The sequence below is a fragment of the Lactuca saligna genome, chromosome 2, assembly GCF_052625555.1.
Source record: "Lactuca saligna cultivar CGN05327 chromosome 2, ASM5262555v1, whole genome shotgun sequence".
NCBI classification, from domain to species: Eukaryota; Viridiplantae; Streptophyta; class Magnoliopsida; order Asterales; family Asteraceae; genus Lactuca; species Lactuca saligna.
In genome coordinates, this window is record NC_136418.1 from 97,520,150 (window position 1) to 97,547,048 (window position 26,899).

General features: G+C 35.9%; 3 protein-coding genes across 3 annotated transcripts; all 3 read left to right on the forward strand.

Annotated features, from left to right (window-relative positions):
• Positions 1-835: 835 nt before the first annotated feature.
• On the forward strand, positions 836-1,792 carry LOC145029900 (uncharacterized). The gene is made up of 2 exons (XM_078978346.1): positions 836-1,188; positions 1,408-1,792. Exons 1-2 carry the CDS (start codon positions 836-838, stop codon positions 1,790-1,792), a joined length of 738 nt encoding a protein of 245 aa, XP_078834472.1.
• A 5,483-nt stretch (positions 1,793-7,275) lies between these two features.
• LOC145031221 (chalcone synthase J-like) lies at positions 7,276-8,714 on the forward strand. The gene is made up of 2 exons (XM_078979732.1): positions 7,276-7,538; positions 7,635-8,714. Exons 1-2 carry the CDS (start codon positions 7,361-7,363, stop codon positions 8,624-8,626), a joined length of 1,170 nt encoding a protein of 389 aa, XP_078835858.1. The 5' UTR covers positions 7,276-7,360; the 3' UTR covers positions 8,627-8,714.
• Positions 8,715-25,880: 17,166 nt separating this feature from the next.
• On the forward strand, positions 25,881-26,360 carry LOC145029901 (uncharacterized). The gene has a single exon (XM_078978347.1). The coding sequence runs from the start codon at positions 25,881-25,883 to the stop codon at positions 26,358-26,360; it is 480 nt and encodes a 159-aa protein (XP_078834473.1).
• Positions 26,361-26,899: the final 539 nt, after the last annotated feature.

A 26,899-nucleotide genomic window follows, 5' to 3' on the forward strand; every position in this document is an offset into this window, starting at 1 on the left:
GGAGCATGGTCAAACTTAGGAGCCAAAGGTGGAACTTTTAAGAAAAAGTTTCAATGAAACTGCCATAACTGTGACCAACGGGGTCATCGATCTACTAATTTCAAGCTTCCAAAGAAGGCTAAGGAGGCAAATGTTATGGAGAAAATAACCAAAGATGTGTCTGACATCGATCATGCAGTGGTTATTTCTGAAGTTAATCTTGTGGAGTTCAATCTAAGGGAGTAGTGGAATCATACAGGAGGTACCCATCATGTTTGCTAAAATAGAGAATGGTTCAGAATCTTCAAGGTTATGGATAATGGTGACACGATTTTAATGGGAAACTCGGCCATTTCTAATATCCAAGGTGTTGGAAAGATTGTGTTGAAGATGACGTCGGGAAGAGAGCTGATGTTGAATGATGTGTTGTATGTACCCAAAATTCGTAAGAATCTTATGTCGGGTTGGTTGATGAAAAAGCATGGTTTTCGCTTGGTGTTTGAGTCAAATAAATTTGTGTTAACCAAAAATGGTGTGTATGTGGGTAACGGGTATGATGATAACGGATATGTTCAAACTTTGTGTAATGGCTCTTAAGCCAAGTGACAATGATAATGAAATGAATAACTCTTCTACTAACTTGCTTGAGTCCTCAAATATATGGCTTGCTAGATTAGAACATGTTAATTTTGATATTCTTCGTCATTTAATTAAACTCAATCACATACCACACTTTCACATTGACTCAAAATAAAAATGCAACACTTGTGTTGAATCAAATATAACACGACAATCTTTCAAGTACATTCAAAGGACAACCGAACCACTTGGATTAGTTCACACCGATGTATGTGACATGAAATCAATTCCATCTAAAGGTAGAAATAAGTACATTATTACTTTTATTGATGATTTCACTAAATTATGCTATGTCTATTTACTTAAAAGTAAAGATGAGGCAATAGAGAAGTTTAAAGTGTACAAAAGTGAAGTTGAGAATCAACTTAATAAGAAAATTAAAGTACTAAGAAGTGACCCTGGAGGTGAATATGTATCACCGTTTGAGGAGTTTTGTGCAACTCATGGTATCATACATGAGCTTACTGCACCTTATTTACCACAACAAAATGGTATGACAGAAAGGAAAAATCAGACCTTAAAGGAAATGATGAATGCCATGCTGTTAAGTTCTGGGTTGCCACCATCAATGTAGGGGGAAGCTATACTTTCAGCTAACTACCTTTTAAATAAGGTCAGATGAAAGAAATCGGATAAAACACCATATGAGTTATGGCCATGTATAAAACAATCCCACAAATACCTTCGAGTGTGGGGGTGCCTTGCAAAGGTCGTGATACCTGAACGCAAGGTAGTTAAGATAGGAACCAAGACTGTTGATTGCATATTTGTTGGATATGCACAAAACAGTAGTGTATATCGATTTCTTGTGCATGACTCAAAAACTCCAAAAATTCACGAAGGCACAATATTGGAGTTAAGAAATGCATTGTTCTTTGAGAATGTTTTTCCATGTCTTTGTAAGGTTGAGACAAATGCTTCAAAGTTAATCGAGCACAATGAATCCTCTTATGAAGAAGAAATAGAGGAAGAAATAGAACTCCATAGAAGTAAAAGGGCACAGATGGAGAAGTCGTTTGGAGATGATTTCTACACTTACATGGTTGAAAGAGAGCCTCAAACTTTCAAAGAGGCAATCACCTCCTCAGAAGGACCTCAATGGAAAGAGGCAATTAAAAGGGAAATGGATTCCATCTTGCAAAACCATACATGCGAGCTAGGAGATTTACCTTAAGGTTGCAAACCACCAGGCTATAAATGGATTTTCAAGAAGAAAATGAAAGCGGATGGAACCATTGACAAGTACAAGGCAAGACTAGTAATTAAAGGCTATAGACAGAAAAGTGGCCTTGATTATTTTTATATGTACTCTCCTGTCACACGTATTACATCCATTAGATTGGTACTTGCAATCATTTCCATACCAAATCTTGAAGTATATCAAATGGATGTTAAAACAACTTTTCTAAACGGGGATTTAGAAAAGGAAATCTACATGGAACGACCAGAAGGGTATGTGGCCCCAGGAAAAGAATAAAAGGTTTGCAAACTAGGGAAGTCATTATATTGGTTGAAGCAAGCCGCAAAACAATGGCATCAAAAGTTTGACCATGTGATGTTGGAAAATGGATACAAGATTAATGAATGTAATAAGTGAGGGTTATGTTATCTTGTGCCTTCATGTTGATGATATGCTTATTGTTGTTAGCAATGATAAAATGGTTAAATCAACAAAGGACATTCTAAAGACAAGATTCGACATGAAAGATATGGGTTTAGTAGACGTCATCCTTGGTGTGAAGATCACAAGGAGCGCAAATGGACTTACGTTAAATCAAACCCATTATGAGGATAAAATTCTTGAGAAGTTCAACACCGATGATACTACTGTAGGTAGGAAACCAATTGATACAAGTTATCCTCTAAGTAAAAATAGAGGTGAAGGAGTTATACAAGTCGAATATGCAAGAATTATTGGTAGTCTGGTGTACTTTATGAGTTGTACCAGACCTGACTTAGCTTTTGCAATAAGCAGACTAAATAGATATACCAGTAATCCAAGTGATGAACATTGGAAGAGTATTAAAAGATTATTACAATACTTAAGATACTCTCTCAATTATGGGTTGCACTATACATGATATCCCAAGGTGATAGAAGTGTATAGCGATGAAAATTGGATATCTGCATTTAAGACTCCAAGTCAACCAGTGGGTTTTTGTTCACACTTGGAAGTGGAGCTATATCATGGAAATCATCGTATACATAGTTATAGCTAGATCCACCATGGAATATGAATATAGCACTTGATAAAAGTGGAGAAGAAGCTGAATGGCTACGATAATTTTTGGAGGATATAACAGGATGGCCTAAACCAGTTTCGGCAATCTCAATCTATTGTGATAGTCAATCGGCAATTGGAAGGGCACAAAGTGCTATGTATAATGGTAAGTCTTGACACATCCGTCGAAGACACAACACCATTCGAAAACTACTTTCAACTGGAGTTATCTCAATTAACTATATAAGGTCCAAAGATAACATTGCGGATCCGCTAACCAAAGGGTTAAGTAGGGAGTTAGTGCAAAATCATCAAAAGGAATAAGATTAAAACCCATGAACGAATAAGTTATTGCGAAGGAAAACCCAACCTAGTTGACTGGAGATCCCAAGATCTACGTTCAATGGGACAACCTACTTGCATATAACATATGTAGATCACTGTGGGGGTGAACCCCAACCCATTCCTATAAATAACAGTAATACAGGTTAAGCTTATAGTAGTCGGTGATAAGTTGGAAATCATCACACATGAGCTTTTAATGATTATGACATAATCACCTATGTGAGAGAGAAGTGGGTTCGCTTCGAAGGGAATTGAATGAGAAAGTTCCTAAGAGCTCTTACAGAACCAGGCAAGTGTCCATAACCAAAACGGAGACATCAATGAGAAGCTAACTAGGCCAGGGAGAATCATGTGAAACATGTATTGATTATTTACACAAATGGCAGAACAATTCAAGGACATCGAGTCAACTAGTCCGCTAGTAAAATAAATATGTATCTTACGGGAAGGTTCAAAGGGTCGAACCTACGTATCGTGTGCATGATTCAACTGCTAGATGTTACCTAAATCAGTTTGGAATTGCGGATGCTGAAGCAATTTTTATTCATGTGGAGAATTGTTGGAAAATTAATTTAATTAATTTCCAAAAAAGGATTTTTTTTCCAATTTTGAGCACGAATTTTGTACTCTAAGTAAAATCAAAATGAGTTATTCATTATATATTCGTGTTCTCCTCCGTGATATCTACGTTTCGATATATTACACATCCAAAACGGAATAAAAATGAATGAGAAATTGCTTGTAGGGGTGCAAATGCAAGCCAAATTGGCTTCGGGCCACTAAACTTGTGTGCAAGCATGCGTCCTGCGAGCACAAATGCAACAACGGTCGATTAGAAAAGTTTAAGAACCTTTTTTTTCATTTTTTTTCCTTTTGGTTAACAGTTACAAAAACGAATTAAGAGCAATTAATCATATATTTCGGTTTTGATTTCTTGATTAATTTTTTTATTTAATTGTGACAGTCACGATTTCGTTTTACTTGCATCGGTTACATTGGGTAGTATATATACAATGCATATGTGACTGATTCCAGATAGCGGATGAAACGAAATCACTCTCTTCCTCTCTTACGCTTCTGCTTCATCTTTTCTGTCTTGCTGCAACCAATGTATAATTTGGGCCAATTGAGGGTTCGAACAATCTAGAAGAATTGCTTTCTATTGTTGTATTCTGGGAAACAAACACTCATATATGACAAATTTGTTTTGAAGGAAACTGTGTTAAACATAGGCCTCAGTCAAGAATTTTTTGCTTTTGTTCTTTCGTAAAATTTTGGGTTATATTTTCGTAACAATTATTCACTCTTCAATGTAAACATATACAACTATACACACATTATAACCACATATAAGATCAATCTGAAGAAGTGGAAGTAAATTTTTCATGAAATGGAATAGAACATCTGGTGGAGCGAAACCATAACGATGTTGGTGTAGTGGTAGTGTTGTTGCGGCATATATCCGAAAACAGTGGTGACAACACAAGGAAAGTAGTCAACTGCACTTTATTCACAAAATCAAACACTCAAACTCACTAGATGGTCATGGGGGGAGAAGAGAAAGTGAAAGGAGGGACAGAGAAGGACGGACCTGTGGTCGTCGTCGGCAGTGGGGATTGTCATTGATGAAGCTTCCGTCACCGGTGATGTTATGTCGTCGATCATGCAAGTCGTCGTCATTAGTGATAGGTTGTACCTTCTAATCGATGTTGGTGATGCACAAATTGGTGGGAACTCAACAGACCAAAAAGAACGACAAAAGACAGGAAAAGGGAGAAGATGAAAGTATATCTGCAAGAAGCATTAGCGGCGATGGTATGATTTTAATGGCAATCCTTTGGAGGGAATTTATACCGCACAATTATTTTCGAGTATTAGCGGCGACAAATGTCTCCGCCATTGATGTTGCCGCTGATAGTATGTGCGATATTTGTTTCCAACCGTTAGATCAGGGTGGAGATCGACATATATGATTAAACATTCGCTTTTGACGCAGATCAGAGAGTCCTTAACCTTTAGTTGTGATGTCCACTTTTATGGGCAACATGTTACACGAAAGTTAGATATCGCCGCTAAAGATTTGCATCGCCGCTTATTATTCTTGTAGTGGTGTTAGGAATAGTAAGGTTTTTGAGTGAGATTCCTGTTCTTGTAATACTGTCGTCTTACATTTGAGTTGAAACGTTATTTTATTGTTTGTTCCTACATTTTCATCCACAAAATTATTCGTCATTATTTTTATCTCATAGGTCACTAGATATTAATAAGTATTAAATTAAATTAGAAACAACTAATGTAACAATATTTAGTGGACTTAAACAACGTTAAGAATGAAAGGGATCAATGGTGGACGAACCTCGGGATAAAAAACTTTTAAAAAATATTCCACAAAAACTAATCCCAACGAGAATGTATAAAAGCATGAACTATTCTCGAGGTTTGGTCTTTATAATATTTAATGCCCAATTTTTTTGTAAACTATTATTGATTAATACGTAGCTCATAAGCCTAAAGCTCTTTTATTTTGTTGGGATGTTGGTAATTTTATTGGAAGGAGAGGCAGTGAATGATTGAACCAATGCAAGACATGCTTCTGTTAGTTGTTCTACAATTTGCGATGCATACCCGTCAAACCTTGCAATTCAATGCTCACAATCTTTCATCACCAAATGGTAACCAACAAAAATAGAAAATAGAAAATAGATGATTCAGATCTTTTATATTTATCAGTTTTTTATATCAAAATTTCATCTTTTCCATAATATTTTTTAAAATTCAATTTTTTTACGTTAACTATATTCATGTAGTTTTAACCGCATGATATATATATATATATATATATATATATATATATATATATATATATATATATATATATATATATATATATATATATATATATATATATATATATATATATGGGAAAGTGAATATACCCTTAAAGGTATATAAGCTTAGGTACCCAAACTCACCATACTACGTCGTTTTGTATCATATATAAATTTTAATTGTCTAATGTTCTTATAATTCAACTTCTAACTTTATTTCATTCAAAGATTTTTATATATTTGACATTTATTTTCCTCTTACGTAATTTTCATTTTCAACTATAATATATATAGCCTAATTGATGGTCGACAAAAAGATCTGATGTAAGAGGAAAATAATAATGAAATTTTGAAAATCTTGAAAGTAAATCAAGTTAAGGATTGAAGTTGAAGAACATTATAATAAATATATCAAACAAAACGACGTATTATGGTGAGTTTGGGTACGTAAGCTTATATATCCTTAAGGGTATATTCACTTTTCCCATATATATATATATATATATATATATATATATATATATATATATATATATATATATATATATATATATATATGAATAAGTTTATTCTCATATTGATAAGTATCATAATATTAGAACACCTTATTAATATTATATGTTATCTATAATGCTACTTATCATCCTATTAATTATCTATTTCAAATTTTAAAATTTTCATTCTACTACATTAAATTAATAATTCATTCTCTATTTTAAATTTCAAATTTTAATTTTTTTTTATTTTAATTATATTAAATTAATAACATTAGATTAAAAATAAAATAAAAATAATACATATTAAAAGGTGATATAACTTTACATATTTATTTAAATCAACGATTATAATTTTATATAACAAAAAAAATATAATTTATTTAAAATATTCGATTAATAATTTTAATTTTTTAATTTGAAAATTTAATTAATTTTATATAAACTAATATATATAAAGACACAACTGGAGCTAAAAATCCTCATTCGTATTTATCATTGTATCTTAACTTCTGTTCATATAACCGACATATGATTTATATTCTACAAAACAAAACAAATAGTTTGTGTTTATATATGAGTTCAAAATAAAAAAATAATGTCAAAACGTATTTAAATCATGAGGTTGGTTTGATAGGCAAATGCTAGTCACGTGCCCGCTTCCCAGTTAAAAATTTAAGATACGGGAGTTATACATGTGATACCCATCCACCATTCTCCCACATACCAAACCCATCGTTCCATCTATATACCATCCCTTCTATATATTTTCAAGATACAGCCATCACTTAACACAACAATTCTATTTTTCAAGTCATAAGATCACTACCATTAATTTGTTCCTTCACCAAAAAATGGTTAACGTTGAGGAATTCAGAAAGGCGCAACGAGCTGAAGGTCCAGCAACAATTATGGCCATAGGAACTGCCACCCCACCTAATTGTGTCCTCCAAAGCACCTATCCAGATTACTATTTTCGTATAACAAAAAGCGAGCACAAGACAGATCTTAAGGAGAAATTTAGACGCATGTGTAAGTTATATACATGTCATGTAGTACTTAATGACGTAATTCTAGTTCAATATTTTATTGTTAATTACATTAAATCTTTTTGGGTGATGTTTTCAGGTGATAAATCAATGATAACAAAGCGATACATGTACTTGACTGAGGAGATTCTGAAAGAGAAACCAAACATTTGTGCTTACATGGCACCATCGTTAGACGAAAGACAAGATATCGTTGTCGTGGAAGTTCCGAAGCTAGGTAAAGAAGCTGCAATTAGGGCAATCAAGGAATGGGGTCAACCCAAGTCAAAGATCACCCACCTCGTGTTTTGCACCACTTCGGGGGTTGACATGCCCGGAGCTGATTACCAGCTTACAAAGCTCCTCGGTCTTCGTTCTTCAGTCAAACGCTTCATGATGTATCAACAAGGCTGTTTTGCTGGTGGCACTGTTCTTCGTTTAGCGAAGGACTTAGCTGAGAACAACAAGGGTGCTCGCGTATTGGTTGTTTGCTCCGAGATCACCGCAGTTACTTTCCGTGGACCTAATGAGACTCATCTCGATAGCCTCGTAGGCCAAGCTTTGTTCGGAGATGGTGCAGCTGCTATTATAGTAGGCTCCGACCCATTGCCCGATGTGGAAAAGCCACTTTTTGAGTTAATTTCTGCTGCCCAAACTATTCTTCCAGATAGCGAAGGTGCAATTGATGGCCACCTTCGCGAAGTCGGGCTTACATTTCATCTCCTCAAAGATGTTCCTGGACTTATCTCAAAACACATTGAAAAGAGCTTGGTAGAGGCCTTTAAACCGTTGGGAATTTCTGATTGGAACTCAGTTTTTTGGATCGCACATCCAGGTGGCCCTGCGATCTTGGACCAAGTGGAGGAAAAGCTACGCCTTACGCCTGATAAACTACGGGCTACGAGACAAGTGCTTAGTGAATATGGTAACATGTCAAGTGCTTGTGTGCTGTTTATCTTAAATGAAATGAGACACTCTTCGGCTACAGCTGGGTTCGACACCACAGGAGAGGGTCTGGAGTGGGGTGTGCTGTTTGGGTTCGGTCCAGGTCTTACTGTTGAGACTGTGGTTCTCCGTAGTGTGTGTATTTAGTTCTTATGTGGTGTTTTCGTCATGCATGGCTTGGTGCGCTAACAGAATGCTAGTGTTCATTAAATCATTGAAATTGTACCTTCCGTTATTTTGATCATCGCAATAAATGGTGTGTATTGTGTATAGTAAATTGTATTAATGTTGTTTTAATGTATTATTATATTATATATAATAAAACACAATCTTCTTATGAACAATATAGTTTTGCGGTTTTATAATTTACCAATTATTTTTTTTTAATTCACACTTGCACCGTAAATCTAGTTTCTTATTTCATATTATGGCTTCAAACATTTTTTATGTTGGCAGCTTTTCCTTAGACTTTCATACAATGGCAATTTCCCCCCTTCTATTTTGTAGAATGACACTTTCCACCCCTTTATTAGTAGAATGACACTTTTGATCTCTTTATTTTATAAAATATCGCTTTTACCTTTTCAATTTGAAGAATAACAATCTCCCCCTGCAAAACCGTGCACACAAAGAATAAAATGATTAATATTAGTACTTTCCTTTTGTGTGACTGTTTGCTTGCCACAATTATGGCCTCTCGAGAGAATCGATGACTGCATCTCAAGCATAGGTTTTGATTGGATCTTGATAGGAAAATAAAATGGAGCGCCTGATAACCCATCTTCACAGACCAAAATCTAAGAGATCACCGCTTTCATTCTCGGGTGACGAAGGGATTATATCTTATTATATATAATAAAAAGCAACCCCTATAAATATTATAATTATGTTTTTTTATAATTTAACAAAAGTTTTTTATTTCATACTTTGGCCATATAATTTTTTATTTCATATATTGCGTGCAATCATTTCTTATGTTAGTAAATTTGGTCCCTAAATTTTCGTACATCGGTAATTCCCCCCTTTATTTTACAGATTCACACTTTCCATCCCTTACTTTGTAGAACGTCACTTTCCACCCCATTATTTTTGAAATATCATTTTACCACCCTTAAGTTTGAACAACGATAATTTCCACAATTTCAACTATTCTTTATTGCCTTATTTGCAGGTTTGGTCGCTAGATACTCTTGGCAAGTTTGGTCTTCCTGAAAACCATTCACATAAAACAATAAAATGACGAGATGCAATTTCATTTACTTTTTTTTCATTTTTTTTTCTCTTTTTTTATTGGTTCTCTTATTGTTGATCCATAACCACAAACATGTCATTTGAATATACGAAATTATATAGTTGCGGATTGAGAAGAGAATGTATTAATTACATCACTTTTACTTCAAACTTATGAATACCTCATTTTCACTAGGCGAATAGACATGAAATAAATCGTAGCATATAAATATAAGAATGTGTAATAATTATTGGAGAAAAATATAAATTCAAATGTAAGAATATATATGAAAATGAAAATACATAATGATTGTAAAAAAATTGTATAAAAAACTAATTTCTGAAAAAAGAATGGTAAGAAAAAAAAGGATTAAAAAAACAAAAGCATAAAACAATAACACACAAATAATATTTAAGAAGCGTAAGTTCTAAGAAACTTATGTTAAAACATGGACCACAACTTTATACGGGTTAACTCTATAAGTTTGATAGTTTATGAATAAAGAAGAGTAGCATAAGGTCCATTTGTGTAATATGTATTCATTCATTCAATTCGATTACACATTAAGGAATGGGGTAATAAAGAGTTTGCCATCATTAGGACATGCTCTACAAACACTCCCACCAAAGTAGCATGCCAAAGAAAGAGACCGCGTAAGTGGGTTTCGGGTAGAGAGAGGAAGAGGGCATCTTTGCATTTTATCTGGTTTGACTACATATAACACCCACTGTTCGCTCTTCGATAAGATTTTATATAAAGGTTTGTTTATAAATTCGAAGTAGACATATAGTACTTTTTAAGCAAAGTTATCATTATAAACACGTAGTAGATGTCAATATAATTTTCGTAAATATATAGAACACTTAGATCTAACTTCGAATGGAGAAGTTATGATTATTTTAATTTTGCATTCAGCCCTATACGACAAAGTGTGTCGTAAAACTGGATATATTGCTTATTAGCTTTAGTGATTAAAACGAAAGTCACAGTAGTCGTAAAAGCGAGAGTGTGCATATAGAGAACGTCCAAATCTGACTTAATATGAAAAAATTATGAATTTTCGAAGTTTCAGTACAAAAGTATGCGACACTGAAATCAAAATTCAAATCAATTGATTGTTTTCCGAAACAATTTAAACGAGAGTTGAAGATCTCATAAATATGAACCCGTCGATATAAAAACAGTCGAGAACAAATGTCGTATAAAAGAGTTATAATTTTTATACTAACTTCAACAATCTTAAGCCTCTTAAAAATATATAACTTTGAAAATAAATTGAGAATTAACTGACGGAGTCTAAATGAAATTTCTAGTACTTGATGACAGCTAAGCGTGGATATAAAGAAAGTCAGAAACGAATCTCATATAAAGAAGTAAATGATTTCACAAAATCGGCATTTTGCGTGGTGCACACACCTTCTAGAAGATGGGACGCAGCGTGCCTCCTTTACTTTATAAAGGAATGTCCATTTTCACCTATGTTCCACCCCATTTTCAATCCAAAACTCTCTAGAGACCTCTAACCCCTCGAGTCCGATATTTTTGAGTTTTTAGAATACATTTAGTGATGCTCTGGGGCAGCAGAGAGTCGGGCAGAAAGAAGTGCTTGATATCGAGTTCATAGGCTTTTAGGATAACTTATGTTTATAATTATAATAATTATTAGGAACATATAACTACCTTATTAGTCATTAATTCATTTTAAAATACTGATTGGTCTACTTATGAGAGCGGTGTCTAGAATGGTCACATTGACTAGGTTATTGGATTTCATAAAGGCTATATGCCGAAATTGTCCTGCCTCCTAATTTTCATGCATGATCCTTATTTCATAGCCACAAAAGTATATTTAGAAACAGTGAAAGATCTGTCTTTTTCCAAATTGCTATAGAAATTAATAAGTAATAATATTACTAGTTAATACTAATTTAGACATGTTACACGTATTACTGAAGGGATAACTACTAGTCATCTAAATAACTATCCATGTGAGTTATCTCACTATACTATGTATTACAATATATATCCATGTATGATTAGGATGTAAGAGCTAGTAATGTAGAGCTGATAGTTAGTATGTGGGCGGATATTTTTATTCATTGTAGATGGAGTAGGGGTTGACGGAAGAACGACGATATGTAAGAAGCCCATAGATCCGAGTGTTGATGACGAAACGAAAAGTAGGCTGTAAGTCTAGATACACACATCATTTTTGGATCGGCGAAAGGTCATGAGCCAATCGGTGGATCAGCAAATGGCTGTGATCCATTGCTTGTATTATTGGTGGAATGACGAAAGGTTGTGAGCCATTGAATGTATGCATGTTATGTATTACGGTATATGGTATTTTGAGGAACTCAATAGGCCTTATGCTTATCCAGTTGATTATAAATATTTTTCAGGTACTTCATTGATTCATGAGAAGGGCAATGTTCGACTGTTCACACACGAGTATCCATATCATGTTTCCGCATAATGCAGTTATTGTTACACCCCTAGCTGAGGGCGGAATAGTTGGGCGAGTAATGTAAATTGAATATCACAAACATATGATATATTGAACATTAAAATAACCACTTAAAGTTTTACACCACATATGAGATAATTATTTCTTACTTTACTACAAGATTCACGACAAATCTTCAGCGACGCAAAAAGAGGGCATAAAACATAATTTATAACAAAAACACAAGATAATGGTTTCATCCTCTTCACGTGGATTCCTACCTTAATTTCCCGAGAATACATGTTAAGATACGTCAACAATTTGTTAGTGAATTCTAGAGGTTTTGACTCTATAAATCTTTATATATAAATAAATTTTTATGTAACATCCCGAATATCATAGGATGAAAATTTCATTTTTATTATAATCAAACATTAATTAAACCTTTACATTAAAATTTAGAAGTATTTTAAAATAAAACAATTATCAAAGTTCATTTCCAAGATCAACTATTGCGGAAAACGCGGGTGTATACGCTGCGATTAAGTCGGACCCTTCCCTTCTGAACCAGAAGTACCTAAAACCACAAACTACAAAATGTAAGCATAAAGCTTAGTGAGTTCCCCAAAATACCACATACAACACATAACCATGAGCCAAACATATCAGACATATCCAATCAATCAAGAAAACTACTATGTGCCAACTATAGTCTTTCCATTATAGCACGAGCCGCCTCGTGGTCTTCCTTGCTAGGTCGGGGACACACGATCTATATTACTTAACTAATTAACTGCCAGGATCAGACTCTGGTCTTGCATACAGTTTTCCAGGAGCCGCCTCCTGGTCTTTCATACAAACTACCAAGGGTTACCCCTGGGTTTTCCTACAATACATAAACCAAATGGGCCAGCATTGGTGCCTCAACCCATAGAACAATGAGGAGATTCACCTCGAATGCAGAAATTCACTGAAAGAAATCCCTAGTTGTTAGGACATAAATTTGTGGTTTATAATTTGCTTCTCAAGGCTTTTAGAATTCTTGGTTTTGGACCGAAATCTCTATGATCTCGGTGGTACTTGGATTGAAATCACCATGTGATTTCATTGGGCTTAATGACGTTTTCTATTGGACTGGGCTTTAGTAATTAGGTATTAGTATATAATGTGTTATTTTCAGTCAATTAGAGTTAGTCATTTAGTCTTATCAGAGAGAGATTTAGAGAGCATTAACAGTTAGTGAGAAATCGTTTGATCTTATCTACCCGACTATTAATCAATAATAGTGTGCATTGAAGATTCGTGTTTGTGTTCTTTATTCGTATTTATTATTTTGTGCTTATCACTTGATTAGGATTCCGCACTAATCTCGTGTTTTAGATTGATACCTAGATCAGGGTTTTACAATTGGTATCAGGGCTTGAAAACGACTTAAATTTGTTTTGGTATCAACAAGTTTTCAAAACAATCCATAATTGTTTTTGAAGGTTTTGGTGTTTTTGGGTCTCCTTTAGTGAAGAATCAATTTTTGCTGGTCATAAGTGTTCATCGTGTTCTTCATTTATTTGGAAATTGAGATTAGAGTCATCGATTTCGATTTAGCCTGGCTGATTTCGGCGGCACACTTGAGTTCTCGACTAGGTCAAAGTGATGTCGGCGGCTAGTAGAGTTCTCGGTCAGACGGGGTTTTAGATCAGAGTTTTCGGTTTGAAATTGTGTTCGGCCAATGATCTCGGTCAAACAAAGTTCTCAGGCAACATTTTCCGTCAACAGGATTTCAGTCAACAATCTTGACTTTTTGGCTTTTCGGTCCAACCTAGTAGTTGTCGATTAAATAATATACCTTTCAGCTTACAATGGACTCATACAAAACCTCTCTTACAACAATGCAAAGTGATCTTGATTCAGTTATGGGGACAACAAATCAAGTTCCCCAATTGCTAACTGCTGATGGATTTCCTAAGTGGAAATTCATATTTAAGAAGTATGTTAAGATGAAGGATAACAAAGTGTGTAGATGCTTCCTGAGAGGTCCAGTGAAGACCACAAGCATTCTGGATGATGAAGCTAAAAGCTTGGTTGATAAGCCAATCGAGGACTACACTAATGACGATTTTGAAAAGATTAAAGATGATGAGAAAGCATTGGCTATTCTTACCATGGCTTTGTCCCCTGACATTACTCAAGGTTTCCGAGAGTATAATTCTGCTAAGGATTTGTGGGAAGCATTGATTGAGGTGTATGAAGGGAATGTGGATATGAAGCAAAGCAGACAGGATTTGCTTCGTCAAAGATTCAACATGTTTAATCATATTCTTGGGGAGGCTCTGGAAGTCCAGTTGCATAATTTTATTGCTCTCAACACAAAAACGAGCATTGTTGGAATTGTGTTGTCTCGCTCTGAGATAAATAAGAAGCTGCTCAATTCAATTCCTAGGATTTAGGATATGAATGTTTCTGTGATCAAGAAGACAAATGACTTGAGAAGACTCTCTCTTGCTGAAGTGATGACTATCATCAAGGCATGTGAAATGGATGACAAGTAGAGAGAAATTAATCTTGTCAATTCCTACTCAACTATAAGCTTAGGAGCATCCACTAATAGTGCATTTTCAGTTGTACCATCGCATCATGCTCCTGTATCTTTTGGTCTACAAATAGCATCTCCCAACTCTTCTATGTCCAGTTCCACCACCAAATCCACCTCGCTGACTCCAGTCGCTGCCAAAGGAGCTGAAGATAACATGGCTATGATGGCTGGATTCATGAACTGCTACAATGCCTTTGTTGCTGGTGAATTAGTTCCTCTATTTATAATTGGAGAAATTGATCAAATTCACCCTGAGGATGTTGATGAGATTGACATATCATGGCAAATTGGTATGGCGGTGTTTAGGGCGAAGAAGTTCACTCAACGAACTGGAAAAGAATAACTAGGGAATGAATGTGAATAAGAAAGTTGTGTTCAACAAGAGTAAGCTGAGGTGTTACAATTATCATGAGGCAAGTCATTTTGCTCATTAGTTCACCAAGCCAAGAGTGAAGAATACTACTGAGAGGGCTTTGGTTCCAACTGGAAACAACAGAGAAGCGCATCTGAATAATAAGAATGTTATGGTGGCCCAACAATTTTCATGGGAAGATCAAATGTAGGCTCTTAATTTTACTGAAGATGGAAGAGCTAATCTTGCAAGATGGTGAGGATGCAGATTTGGCGGAGGAGAAGATGATGGAGTAGCAGTTCGCTTTCATGGTCTCCACCATTTCTACCACCAAAGAGGTTAGTGATGTTTCATGCTTTAAATCTTGCGTGGATAAAGTTAATAAATATCATGAGCAAAATGAGTTATTAGTTAGAGAAGTTTTTGATCTTAAAAATTAAACCTATGAAATTAAGAAAGTAAACAAGCCTCTTAATGAAAAACTAGATGCTCAAAATAAAGATCTAATTAGGATTAAGGATGAATATAGCATTAAAAGTGTTCACCATCGTTATGCAAAAGAGGAAATTGCGAAATTAACTGCTGAACTTGATGCGTTAAAAGCTAAATTTAAAGATGCTGGATTTAACTTTAAGAAATTTGATGTATCAAGCGAGAAAGTTGAATCTATGATAGAAAAAAAATTGAAATGGAAAATATAACCAGAAACATAGCTTAGGGTATCACAGTGTACCACCTCCTTTTAATGATAACTATACTCCGGCTTCTGAAACCATAGAGACAGAAAAATCTATTCTCTATGGCTAGCCCCCTGCATCAGTTTCAGTTAAGAATAAACATTCTGGCCCCACTAAAAGTGTTGAGGTGAACGATATTGATGTCTCTACCTCATGTGCAGATCAAGTATTAGTGGACGATGAGGACACGGAGGACATTAATAATGCTAGCTTTGTTGAAAACATTTCAAAGACCAACGTTTCATTTTCTTATGTTTCAAATAATTGTGTGAACAAAGATATTAAAAATGCTGCTTTAGATTCTTTCAAAAATTGTGGTGATGTTGCTTTTATTTCAAATTCAAATACTCATGTTTCTGAAAAATTTAAGCCACATAAAGTTGTGAAAAAATCTGATAAATGTAAATGTGCATGTGAAAATTCTTTGATACAAGACTCTTTAGGGCCAAGATCAAGCTCCAATAACACTTTCTTGAAAAGACATACTTGTTTTAATTGTGGGACTCCAGGTCACATTGTTAGAAACTGTCCACATCATTTATATGCTCCCTTCTCTGAATTCGGATGGACGAACGTGCCATGGAGGAGATCTTCCAAAAGAAATCCTTCGAGGTCATGTCCCTATAATAACAATTGGAATGATGACCAGGCTAAGAATCAGGCCTTCAAGGACAAAACGAAAAATGACTTGAGAGAGGGCTCAACCAAACCAAATCAGGTAAAGTCAAAGTCATCTCAAGGGTCATCCTCTAGCTCACACTTACAGTACAAGGCTAAATCGAAAGGTAGTCCCATCCCAAAGGCAAAAGAAAAAGGTCCCATTCGGTCCAAAAATAAAGTACACAAACCAAATTACCAATGGGTACCCAAAGTCTTTTCTTCCAAATCATCAATTGGTAAAATAGATGTGGTATACGAAACAGTATCTCGAGTTAATAGTACTAGTTAACCCAGTTTCAAGATGGACTAGGTTCCCAAAATTAATTAATCATGCAACTTTTATAGGAACAACTATGGAGGAATATCATCAAACCTTGGTATGTTGATAGTAGTTGTTCGAAGCACATGATGTCACACCCCGAAAACCGAAGGCGGAAACATTTCCGGGGTTGACTCCATGTTGAGTATCAAATCCAATGCACATAGTAAGTAAAGTAAACAACCATTACATTAGATATAGAAAAGTTTACATATGTTTCAAAAGTAAAATGTACATGTGTGATACATAACACATATGAACAAAATGAGACGAGTCTTCTTCGCACTCCGTCTTCGTCAAAAGGATCTTCGAGTACCTGTCTAACACGGACCTAAGAATACAAGCGGTTTGAAAATCAGCATAAAGCTGGTGAGTTCATAAGCGGTTAGTGTTTCTGAAAATGTACGAGTTCTTTTGTTTTTCCTGAAAAGTGGTTATCCAAGAAAATCCCATATTTTCTTATGTAAAGTTAGTTTCCAAATCCGAAAGTAAAGTAAACAATGTACGATGAAAACATGATTATTCTTGTGGATTGTAGTTCAGTTGTTTAACTTGTTACACTTTTCTAGTTACTTACTACTGTTACTCATGAAGAACCCCATGTTCTCCTAAATGTGTGTGTGTGTGAATTATTACCAATTCTGATTATGTTCGGTGTCCTTCCCAGGAAAACCCCATGTTTCCCTGACTGTGTGTGTGTGTGTCTCTACCAGTTCTGGTTATGTTCTGTATTGTCCCCAAGAAAACCCCATGTTTTCCTAAATGTGTGTATGTGTGTGTGCCTGACATCTTAGAACATACATTAGCTTTACTACGCACATAAAGCTAGCAATTGAGTCTAAAACGTTAATAATCTAGATTGCGAGTCCTTAACCATACTCAGACTGGATATGACTCGGACCATGGCCAGTATCCTTTTTATGACTTTTCTCACCCTTGAACCATTCGGTTCGGCTGTAGCTAGCAGCCAGGTGTGGGATTGTCAGTCCCGTATAGATCTATACACTCAAGCCACGCTCTCCTACGAACGGAGATTCTGGTTACAGGGTTAGTCCTCCACTATCTCGTACCATGGAAGTGTTACAAGGACGTGTCTCCAATCATTAAGATTACTCTTTACTTTTTTATTAGGACAGTAGTATTTACGACTGACTATATTCTACGTACCTGTCCTTTACACTCGAGCCTAGGTGTTTTGTTAAGAACATTACACTCGATCCTAGGTGTCATTTAATGATGGCTGTCCTTTTACACTCGATCCTAGGTGTATTATTAAGGACATTACACTTGAACCTAGGTGTTATTTAATGATTATGGTCCTTTACACTCGATCCTAGGTGTATTATTAAGGACATCATAGTGATTTTTATGTTATGACGGTATATATCTATCACACTCGAGCCTTGGTGTATTGTTAAGGACGTACAGATGTTTTATGTTTTCTAACAGTTTAAGTGTTAACCATCAAATGCAAAGTACACAATATAATAGTGTATAATAAGAATTGTAAATCGGGTTAAAACAAACAACTCTGCAAGTTAAAACAGTTTGTTGAAAAGGCTTTCAATTCTTAAAATGTACAATTTTGAAACCATTTAACTAAAATCATGTGATTGAGTACAAGATATTCTTGTACTTTTTCTTGTATTCTCCCCCTAAAAACATTGAAAAACCATTGAAAAAGGGTAGGGGTATGAACTCACTAGTTGAAGAATGCGTCGGTTTGGATCCTAAACGTCGGTTCTGGGTTTGCAAACGCACAAGATTCCTAAGTATAATGTAAAGATACACAATTGTATCCAATTAGGACTTAAATTATTTATTTGATAGGGACATATGCTTCTAATCGCGAAAACGCTTCATTACAAGCGTTTGGAGGGACCCGGGTGACATCTACGGACGTGTAACGATGCGAGGGACTTGGGAAATGAGTTTACTCCCCAAGAGTAAACTCCTTAATGGAGTTTTCGGTCTAAACACCCACTCCCCATGAGTTTACGGCCGTAAACTCATGGTGGGGTGATTTATGGTGCAAATTGGCTTGAAACACTTAGGGGATAATTTCTAGGTTTGGTTTAAGGGCTTGGAATGAATTTTAAACAACAAATGGACATACATAAGGGAGTTTACGGTCCTAGCATGGTGTTTACGGCCGTAAACTCCTATACCCCCTTGAATAATTGTTTTAATGCTTCCCAAATCAATCACATGTGATTCTAGAAATTTATCTAAGCCTTTGGGGTGAATTAGGGGCATTTTTGGCTTGTCTTTATGAGTTTACGGCCAAGGGTATGTTCCTAGGCCGTAAACTCCTATATATCGCACTTTTGAAGTGTTACAAACCCCCAAACTATTTTTAGAAGGATCTAGGATCTACCACAAGGCTATTGGTTGAGTTTCAAGGCATTTGGACATGTTTTAAGGCACTTAATCCCCCTTTTAGAGGAGTTTACGGCCCAAGAAGGAGCCTTGGCCGTAAACTCTCTTTTGTCCCATATAATTCATGTTTAATGTGTTCCAAGTCCAGATTTGCAAGCCTCAAGGTCATATCTAAGTCCCAACTATGATTTGGAAGGGTAAATTTGGCTTAAAAACCCCATTTTGAGGATTTTACGGCCCACGCTTGATCCTTGGCCGTAAACTAATGTTCTTGGTCCCAAAATTAAATTTAAACACCAATTTGAAGGCTAAAGAGGTTAAATAACTAGTTAGGGATGTTACCTCATTGATTTGAAGCCTTAAATCTTTGTTTTGGACCCTTGAATTTAGATTTAGGAGAGAGGTTGGAGTGATAGTTGTAAAATGGAGAAAAAGCTTCAAAATGGAGACTTGGATCGCTTAAAATAGTGTCTAAGTTCGGGACACGGTAGAATTCTACCCGATACCGGCGTTAGACGGGGCTTTTGGTCGCACCCGGCCAATTTGCCGTAACCCGATATGGTTGGTTCTAAAAATATTCCGATCATTAATATGAGACGTTAGAATGAATTCTAAGGGTATTAAGATGCTTATTAAGTCATAAAATAAAATTCACATTAATGACTTAATAAAAGGTTGGAAACGGAAACGAAATCGGAAACGGCGATTGGATGATCGGAACGAGTCGCGAAAAGGGTTACAATTAAGGATATGAATTTTGGGTTGTTACACATGACAAGAGACATATCTCAACTACATGGAATTCAAAACATTAATGGTGGTTACGTGTTCTTTACGGGAGGAGGAAAGGGAAAGATCACTCAAATGGGGACCGTTACAAATTTTGTGTTGAATTTTGAAAATGTCAACTTCGTTCCTGAATTGAAAAATAGTTTGTTGAGTGTCTCTCAAATCTGCGATAGAGACTTCTCAACTCATTTCACCAAGAAGGAGTGCTTAATTCTAAAGCCTGGTATCATCATACCAGAAAAATGGATCTTGGTGAGATCAGAACGTCAAAACAACGCCTATGTTATCAACATGAATCACAACATCCAGGAGAACGTTACCTGCCTATTCTCAAAGACTTCTGAACAGAATGCTATACTTTGGCATCACCGCCTTAATCACGCATATGCAAAGAATCTAAATCGTATTGCGAAAAATGATCTGGTTCGAGGGTTGCCTATCAAAGATTTTTGTCACCTTTGAGAAGTGTGTGGGATGTGCATAGGGAAAACATCATCGAAAACAGCACAAGTCCAAACTGGTCAACTCAATCCACACACTTCTTCAACTGCTTCACATGGATCTCTTTGGACCAGTCAATGTTCTTAGCATCAACAAAAGCTCATACTCGGTATTCTTTATGAAGAATTAGAGTGAGACTGCAGAGCTGACCAAGAGGTTCATCATCCTGATTGAAAATCAGACCAATGAGAAGGTGAAAGGCATCCAGTGCGACAATGGGACAAAATTCAAGAATGATATTCTGGACGATTTCTATGCTGAAAAGGGGTGTAGCGTCAATACATGCTACTCACACACCACATCAAAACGGTGTTGCTGAGAGAAGCAACAGAACCCTAATTAACGCTGCTAGAATAATGATTTGTGACTCAAAATTACCGATGTTCTTCTGGGCTGAAGCTATCAATATGACATGTTATGTTTAGAAACGCATCCTAATCAACAAACATCATACGAAGGCTCCATATGAAATCCTCTACGGTTACTAACCAGTTGTTGCTCATTTCCTCACTTTTGGATGGCCATGCACTCTTCTTCATCTCGAGGCTACTCTAAAGTTCAATTCAAAGGCTGATGACTGATTAGTGATTCAGGAATCGAGTGTTAATTAAATTAATAATTATATAATTAAGGAGAAGAATGTTAAGGAATTTTATCGGTGATAAAAATGAATAAAAAAGATCCGATAAATATTAAGTGGCTAAATAATAAATAAAGAAAATAAATAATAATAATAATAATAATAATAATAATAATAATAATAATAATAATAATAATAATAATAATGTTAGGTGCATTTCATGCATTCATTTTGTAGTTTTAGTTCATAAAAGTGCATTACATTTAGGTTTAAACTCATGCATTTTGCATATTTTCGGGATTTTTCATGATGCAGTTCCATTCACACACTTTTATGATATTTCAGGGACTTTTGAGGATTGGATCTTGATGGAGGAAGTTATCAAGAGTTGGAGACAAAGTTGTAGAAGTTTTGGAGCTTTGAAGAGAGAGAGAATGAAGAAATGAAGAATTTGGCTTCACAGGAGTTTACACGGCCGTGTAAACGTATACCTATAATTTACACGGGCCGTGTAAACGTATATGCAAGCGCATTCTACTTCGAAGACCTAGAAGAATTAAACATTCTACTTTTCTTGCTTACATGGTCGTGTAAATGGCACCCTTTAATTTACACGGTCCGTGTAAACATCTCGACAGTTTTAAAGTGGTTTTATCCCTTATAATTCAGACAATCAGTTTTATGGGGAGTTAGGTCGGATTTTGGGAAGAAAGAAGGTGATTTTCAGAGCTTTTGCAAGTAGATTAACACTTGGAAGTCAACTTTCTGAATTGACTGAAGTAGTGATGATGCTTGCAAAAGACAAGGACGTGCAACCACCAACAGTTAGACCTTGTGGCATTTGTACACAAGTTGGACATCCCACTGATATGTGCCCCATGTTACAAGAAGATGTGGAGCCAGTTCAAGCTGTGGGATTTTCAAGTCAACAACAAGGAAATTTTCAGCCAAGAAGCAATCCAAATTGGTATCAACCTAATACCAATTTTCAGCCAAGACCACCACCTTATCAACCAAGACCTCCATTTCAAAATCAAATGCATCACTAACAAAATTATCAACCACATTTCCATCCAACTTAACCTCCTCATCAATCTCAATACCAACCTCAAAACATCCATCAAGGAAGTAGTTCTAGCGGATCGGGAATGTCTTTGGAATATATCGTTAAGAGTTTAGCCACAAGTACTCAAACCTTTCAAAATGAAACCAAAGCGAGCATCAAGACTTTGGAGCAACAAATGACTCAACTCGCCACTTCGGTAAGTAAATTGGAGTCACAAGGCAAACTACCTGCGCAAAACGAGAAGAATCCAAAACATAGTGCACGTGCCATCACTTTGAGGAATGGCAAAGAATATGAAGTTCCTAAAATGATTGAAGATGAAGAAGAGATGGAGCTAGAGAAAGAAGAAGAGAAGTCAAAAACACCTTCCAAGCAAGTTCCTATTGAAGCAAAAGTCACTCCTCCTCCATTTCCCTCAAGATTAAGCAAGTAAAAGCGTGAAAGGGAAGATAATGAAATCACAGAGATGTTCAGGAAGGTAGAGGTAAATATTCCTCTTATTGATGCCATCAAACAAGTCCCTAGGTATGCAAAATTCCTTAAGGAATTATGTATATCCAAGAAAAATTCAAAAGGGAATGAAACTGTTAAAGTAGAAGAAAATGTGTTTGCAGTGTTACAAAAAAGATTACCTCAAAAATGTAAGGATCCGGGTGTTTTTACGGTTCCTTGCAAATTAGGTAATCTTCATGTTCCACGAGCTATGCTAGACCTTGGAGCTTCTATCAATGTTTTGCCATATTCCATCTTTAAAACTTTAAATATTGGCACATTGAAGAAGACCGGGGTAATCATTCAACTGGCTGATAGATCTTTAGTACATCTGAAAGGTGTGATAGAAGATGTGTTAGTCCAATTGAATAAACTGGTATTTCCATCAGATTTTTATGTCCTTGATATGGACGATGACGACTCACCAAATTTGAGTTCAATTCTCCTAGGAAGACCCTTTTTGAAAATAGGCAGGACGAAAATTGATGTTTATGATGGTACATTGTCCATTGAATTTGATGGGGAGGTGATAAATTTCAATATTTATGATGCTATGAGATATCCAAGTGATATTTCATCTTTGAATTTTGTGGATGTCATTGAACCATTGATAGATGAGTGTTTTGATTTGTCTAATCTGGATGTGTTGGCTCTTATTTTAGACAGGAATCTTCAAAAGGAAAGAGTGGAAAAACTTGCTAATCAATTTACAATTTATAAAGACATTATGGAGGTTGTGTCGTGCATGGATGAGAAGAAGAAAATGAGGTTTGATGTTCGAAAGCTGAAAATACCAATGTCTAATGAGAAACTTGTTCCTTCTATTGTGTAGGCACCGACATTGGAGCTCAAAGCTTTACCCGAGCATCTCAAGTATGCATATCTTGGAGACAAAGAAACTTTGCCAGTGATCATTTCTACCAAGTTGTTAACAAAAGAAGAGGAAGAACTTGTCACCACTTTGAAGGAATATAAGGAAGCAATTGGGTGGACTATAGCCGACATCAAATGGATAAGTCCTTCACTTTGCTTGCACAAAATCCTTATGGAAGAAGATGACAAGCCTTCCCGAGAAGCTCAAAGGCGTCTGAATCCTCCAATGATGGAGGTTGTGAAAAAGGAGATTTTGAAGTTGTTGAATGCGGGAATGATTTACCCTATATCAGATAGCCAGTGGGTAAGTCCGGTCCAAGTTGTGCCGAAGAAGACAGGTATTACCGTTACAAAGAATGACCAAGGTGAGTTAGTCTCCACTCGTGTGCAAAACGGGTGGAGAGTTTGCATTGATTATAGACGACTCAATTCCTCAACCCGGAAAGACCATTTCCCACTTCCCTTCATTGATCAAATGTTTGAAAGGTTAGCAGGAAAAACACATTATTGTTGCTTGGATGGATATTCCGGTTTCCATCAAATACCCGTTACACCCGACGACCAAGAAAAAACTACTTTCACATGTCCCTTCGGAACATTTGCATATAGGCGAATGCCTTTTGGACTTTGCAATGCTCCAGCCACTTTTCAAAGGTGCATGGTAAGTTTTTTTTTCAGAATTTGTTGAGGAAATCATTGAATTTTTTATGGACGACTTCACGGTTTATGGTAATTCTTTTCATGAGTGTTTGGATAATTTGAAAAAGATTTTGCAAAGATGTATTGAGACCAATCTTGTTTTGAATTATGAAAAGTGTCACTTTATGGTTGACAAAGGTCACATACTAGGTCATATTGTGTCTTCTAAGGGTCTAGAAGTGGATAAAGCAAAAATAGATGTCATCAAATCTTTACCTTATCCCACATGTGTCCGTGAGGTGCGCTCATTTCTTGGTCATGCAGGATTTTATAGAAGGTTTATCAAATATTTTTCTAAGATATCTCATCCCATGTGTGAGATCCTACAAAAAGATGCAGAATTCGAGTTTTCCAAACAGTGCAAGCAAGCTTTTGATCAGTTGAAGGAGTTGTTGATAACAACACCAATACTTCAATCACCGGATTGGAGTTTGCCTTTTGAAATCATGTGTGATGCCAACAATCATGCAGTTGGTGCAGTGTTAGGGCAAAGAAAAGACCGTGTTCCTAATGTCATTTACTATGTCTCAAAAACACTTGATAGTGCACAAGCCAATTATTAAACAACTGAAAAAGAATTGCTATCTATTGTCTTTGCTTTAGACAAATTTTGTCAATACCTGCTAGGTTCTAAAGTCATTTTTTATTCTGATCATGCAGCTATTAGGTATCTACTTGCAAAGAAGGATTCAAAGCCTAGACTCATTCGATGGGTATTACTCTTGCAAGAGTTTGACACTGAAATCAAAGACAAGAGCGGAAAGTCAAATCTTGTAGTTGATCATCTTAGCAGGATTGTTTCTCCCGATGAATCAACTCCCATTCATGATGCATTTCCTGACGAGAACCTATTTTCAGCAAAAGTTGCCCCGTGGTATGCCGATATTGTGAATTACATTGTCACAAATCAATTTCCACCAGATTTGACTCGATGGCAAAAAGACAAGATCAAGAAAGAAGCCAAAAGGTATGTTTGGGATGAGCCATATTTGTGGAAATATTCTGATGACCAAATGATTAGACGATGTGTGGATCAATATGAGGTACCTTTTATCTTAACATTTTCTCACTCTTATGCTTGTGGAGGACATTTTGGTCCTCAAAGGACTGCAAGAAAAGTCTTAGAGAGTGGATTTTACTGGCCAAGTATTTTCCATGACTCTTATGTCTTTTGTTCAAGCTGTGATAAATGTCAACGAATGGGATCTTTAAGCTCAAAGAATCAAATGCCCCTAAATCCCATTTTAGTTTGTGAAATCTTTGATGTTTGGGGCATTGATTTTATGGGACCTTTTCCATCATCTTCGGGTTTTATTTATATTCTTTTGGCTGTGGATTATGTTTCCAAGTGGGTGGAAGCAAAGGCTACCCGTACTAATGATTCAAAAGTTGTGATAGATTTCTTGAAGGCCAACATTTTTTCCAGATTTGGTGTTCCAAAAGCCTTGATCAGTGATCGTGGTACGTATTTTTGCAATCGTATGCTCGAGAGTGTTTGAAGAAATATGGTGTCACTCATAAAGTTTACACATCATACCACCCACAAACAAATGGACAAGCTAAGGTGAGCAATCGACAAATCAAGGGAATTTTGGAGAAAACCGTGAATACAACAAGGAAAGATTGGAGTACACGCCTTGATGATGCTTTGTGGGCATACCGCACTGCATACAAAACTCCAATTTGAATGTCTCCATACCGTATTGTTTTTGGAAAGCCGTGTCGATTACCTGTTGAGTTGGAACATAGGGCCTATTGGGCAATCAAGCAGTTCAACATGGATTTAAGTGAATCGGGAAAGAAGAGGAAGTTGGACATACAAGAATTGGAAGAAATCCGCAATGAAGCGTATGAGAATGAGGTTCTTTATAAGGAAAAGACCAAAGCATTCCATGACAAGATGATTACATGCAAGGTATTTCACAAAGGTCAAAAGGTACTACTTTACTATTCATGTTTTAAATTAATTCCTGGTAAATTAAGGTCTCGTTGGGTGCGACCATTTGTTGTCACTAATGTTTTTGAGCATGGTGAAATAGAAATCACAAGTGAGAAAACCGGGAAGATTTTTAAGGTAAATGGTCACCGTTTGAAGCCTTATTACGAAGGATTTCAAGTCAAGAATGAAGAAGTGGAGGAAGTAATGGATCAAAATTATGAAGATTGATAAATAGTTGGGCTCCAAGTCGAGCCATCGACATTAAAAAGGGGCGGCTAACCGGGAGGCAAACCGGGGGTATTGTTGTCATTTCGTATATTTTCATTGTATTTGCTTTGTTTTCGAACTTCCAAGTTGTTCTTCATGCTAAAAGAGGGTTAAAAATCATTTTTCGGGCAGTAGTGGTTTAGCGGGTTGCAATTTGAAAAAGTTAAAAAAAATCAAATTTTTTTGGCCTTCTCAGAGGTTTACACGGCCGTGTAAACTTATGTCTTTCATTTACACAGGTCGTGTAAATGACCAAACCGCAGTATGTGATTCAGAGCACTTACACGGCCGTGTAAATCCCCCTCTTTAGTTTACACGTGCCGTGTAAACGTAAAACATAGATCTGGTCGATTTTAAGGCTAAACTCGATTTTTTTCACTCATTCTTCTCTCAATACCTGCGACTCCTTCTCTCCCTACTGCACCCTTCGAAAAAACCCTTCCGATTACTTAATCTTCCTCAATTTTGCATCAAAAATCAAGCTCCAAGGTATGAAATTC

Excerpts from the sequence above, each read along its gene's own strand:
- LOC145029901 (XM_078978347.1), top strand. The coding sequence starts at position 25,881 with ATGTCTCCATACCGTATTGTTTTTGGAAAGCCGTGTCGATTACCTGTT.
- LOC145031221 (XM_078979732.1), top strand. The coding sequence starts at position 7,361 with ATGGTTAACGTTGAGGAATTCAGAAAGGCGCAACGAGCTGAAGGTCCA. Across the intron at positions 7,539-7,634 it reads GGAGAAATTTAGACGCATGT|GTGATAAATCAATGATAACA; the intron begins GTAAGTTATATA and ends TGATGTTTTCAG.
- LOC145029900 (XM_078978346.1), top strand. The coding sequence starts at position 836 with ATGAAATCAATTCCATCTAAAGGTAGAAATAAGTACATTATTACTTTT. Across the intron at positions 1,189-1,407 it reads TCTGGGTTGCCACCATCAAT|TAGTGTATATCGATTTCTTG; the intron begins GTAGGGGGAAGC and ends TGCACAAAACAG.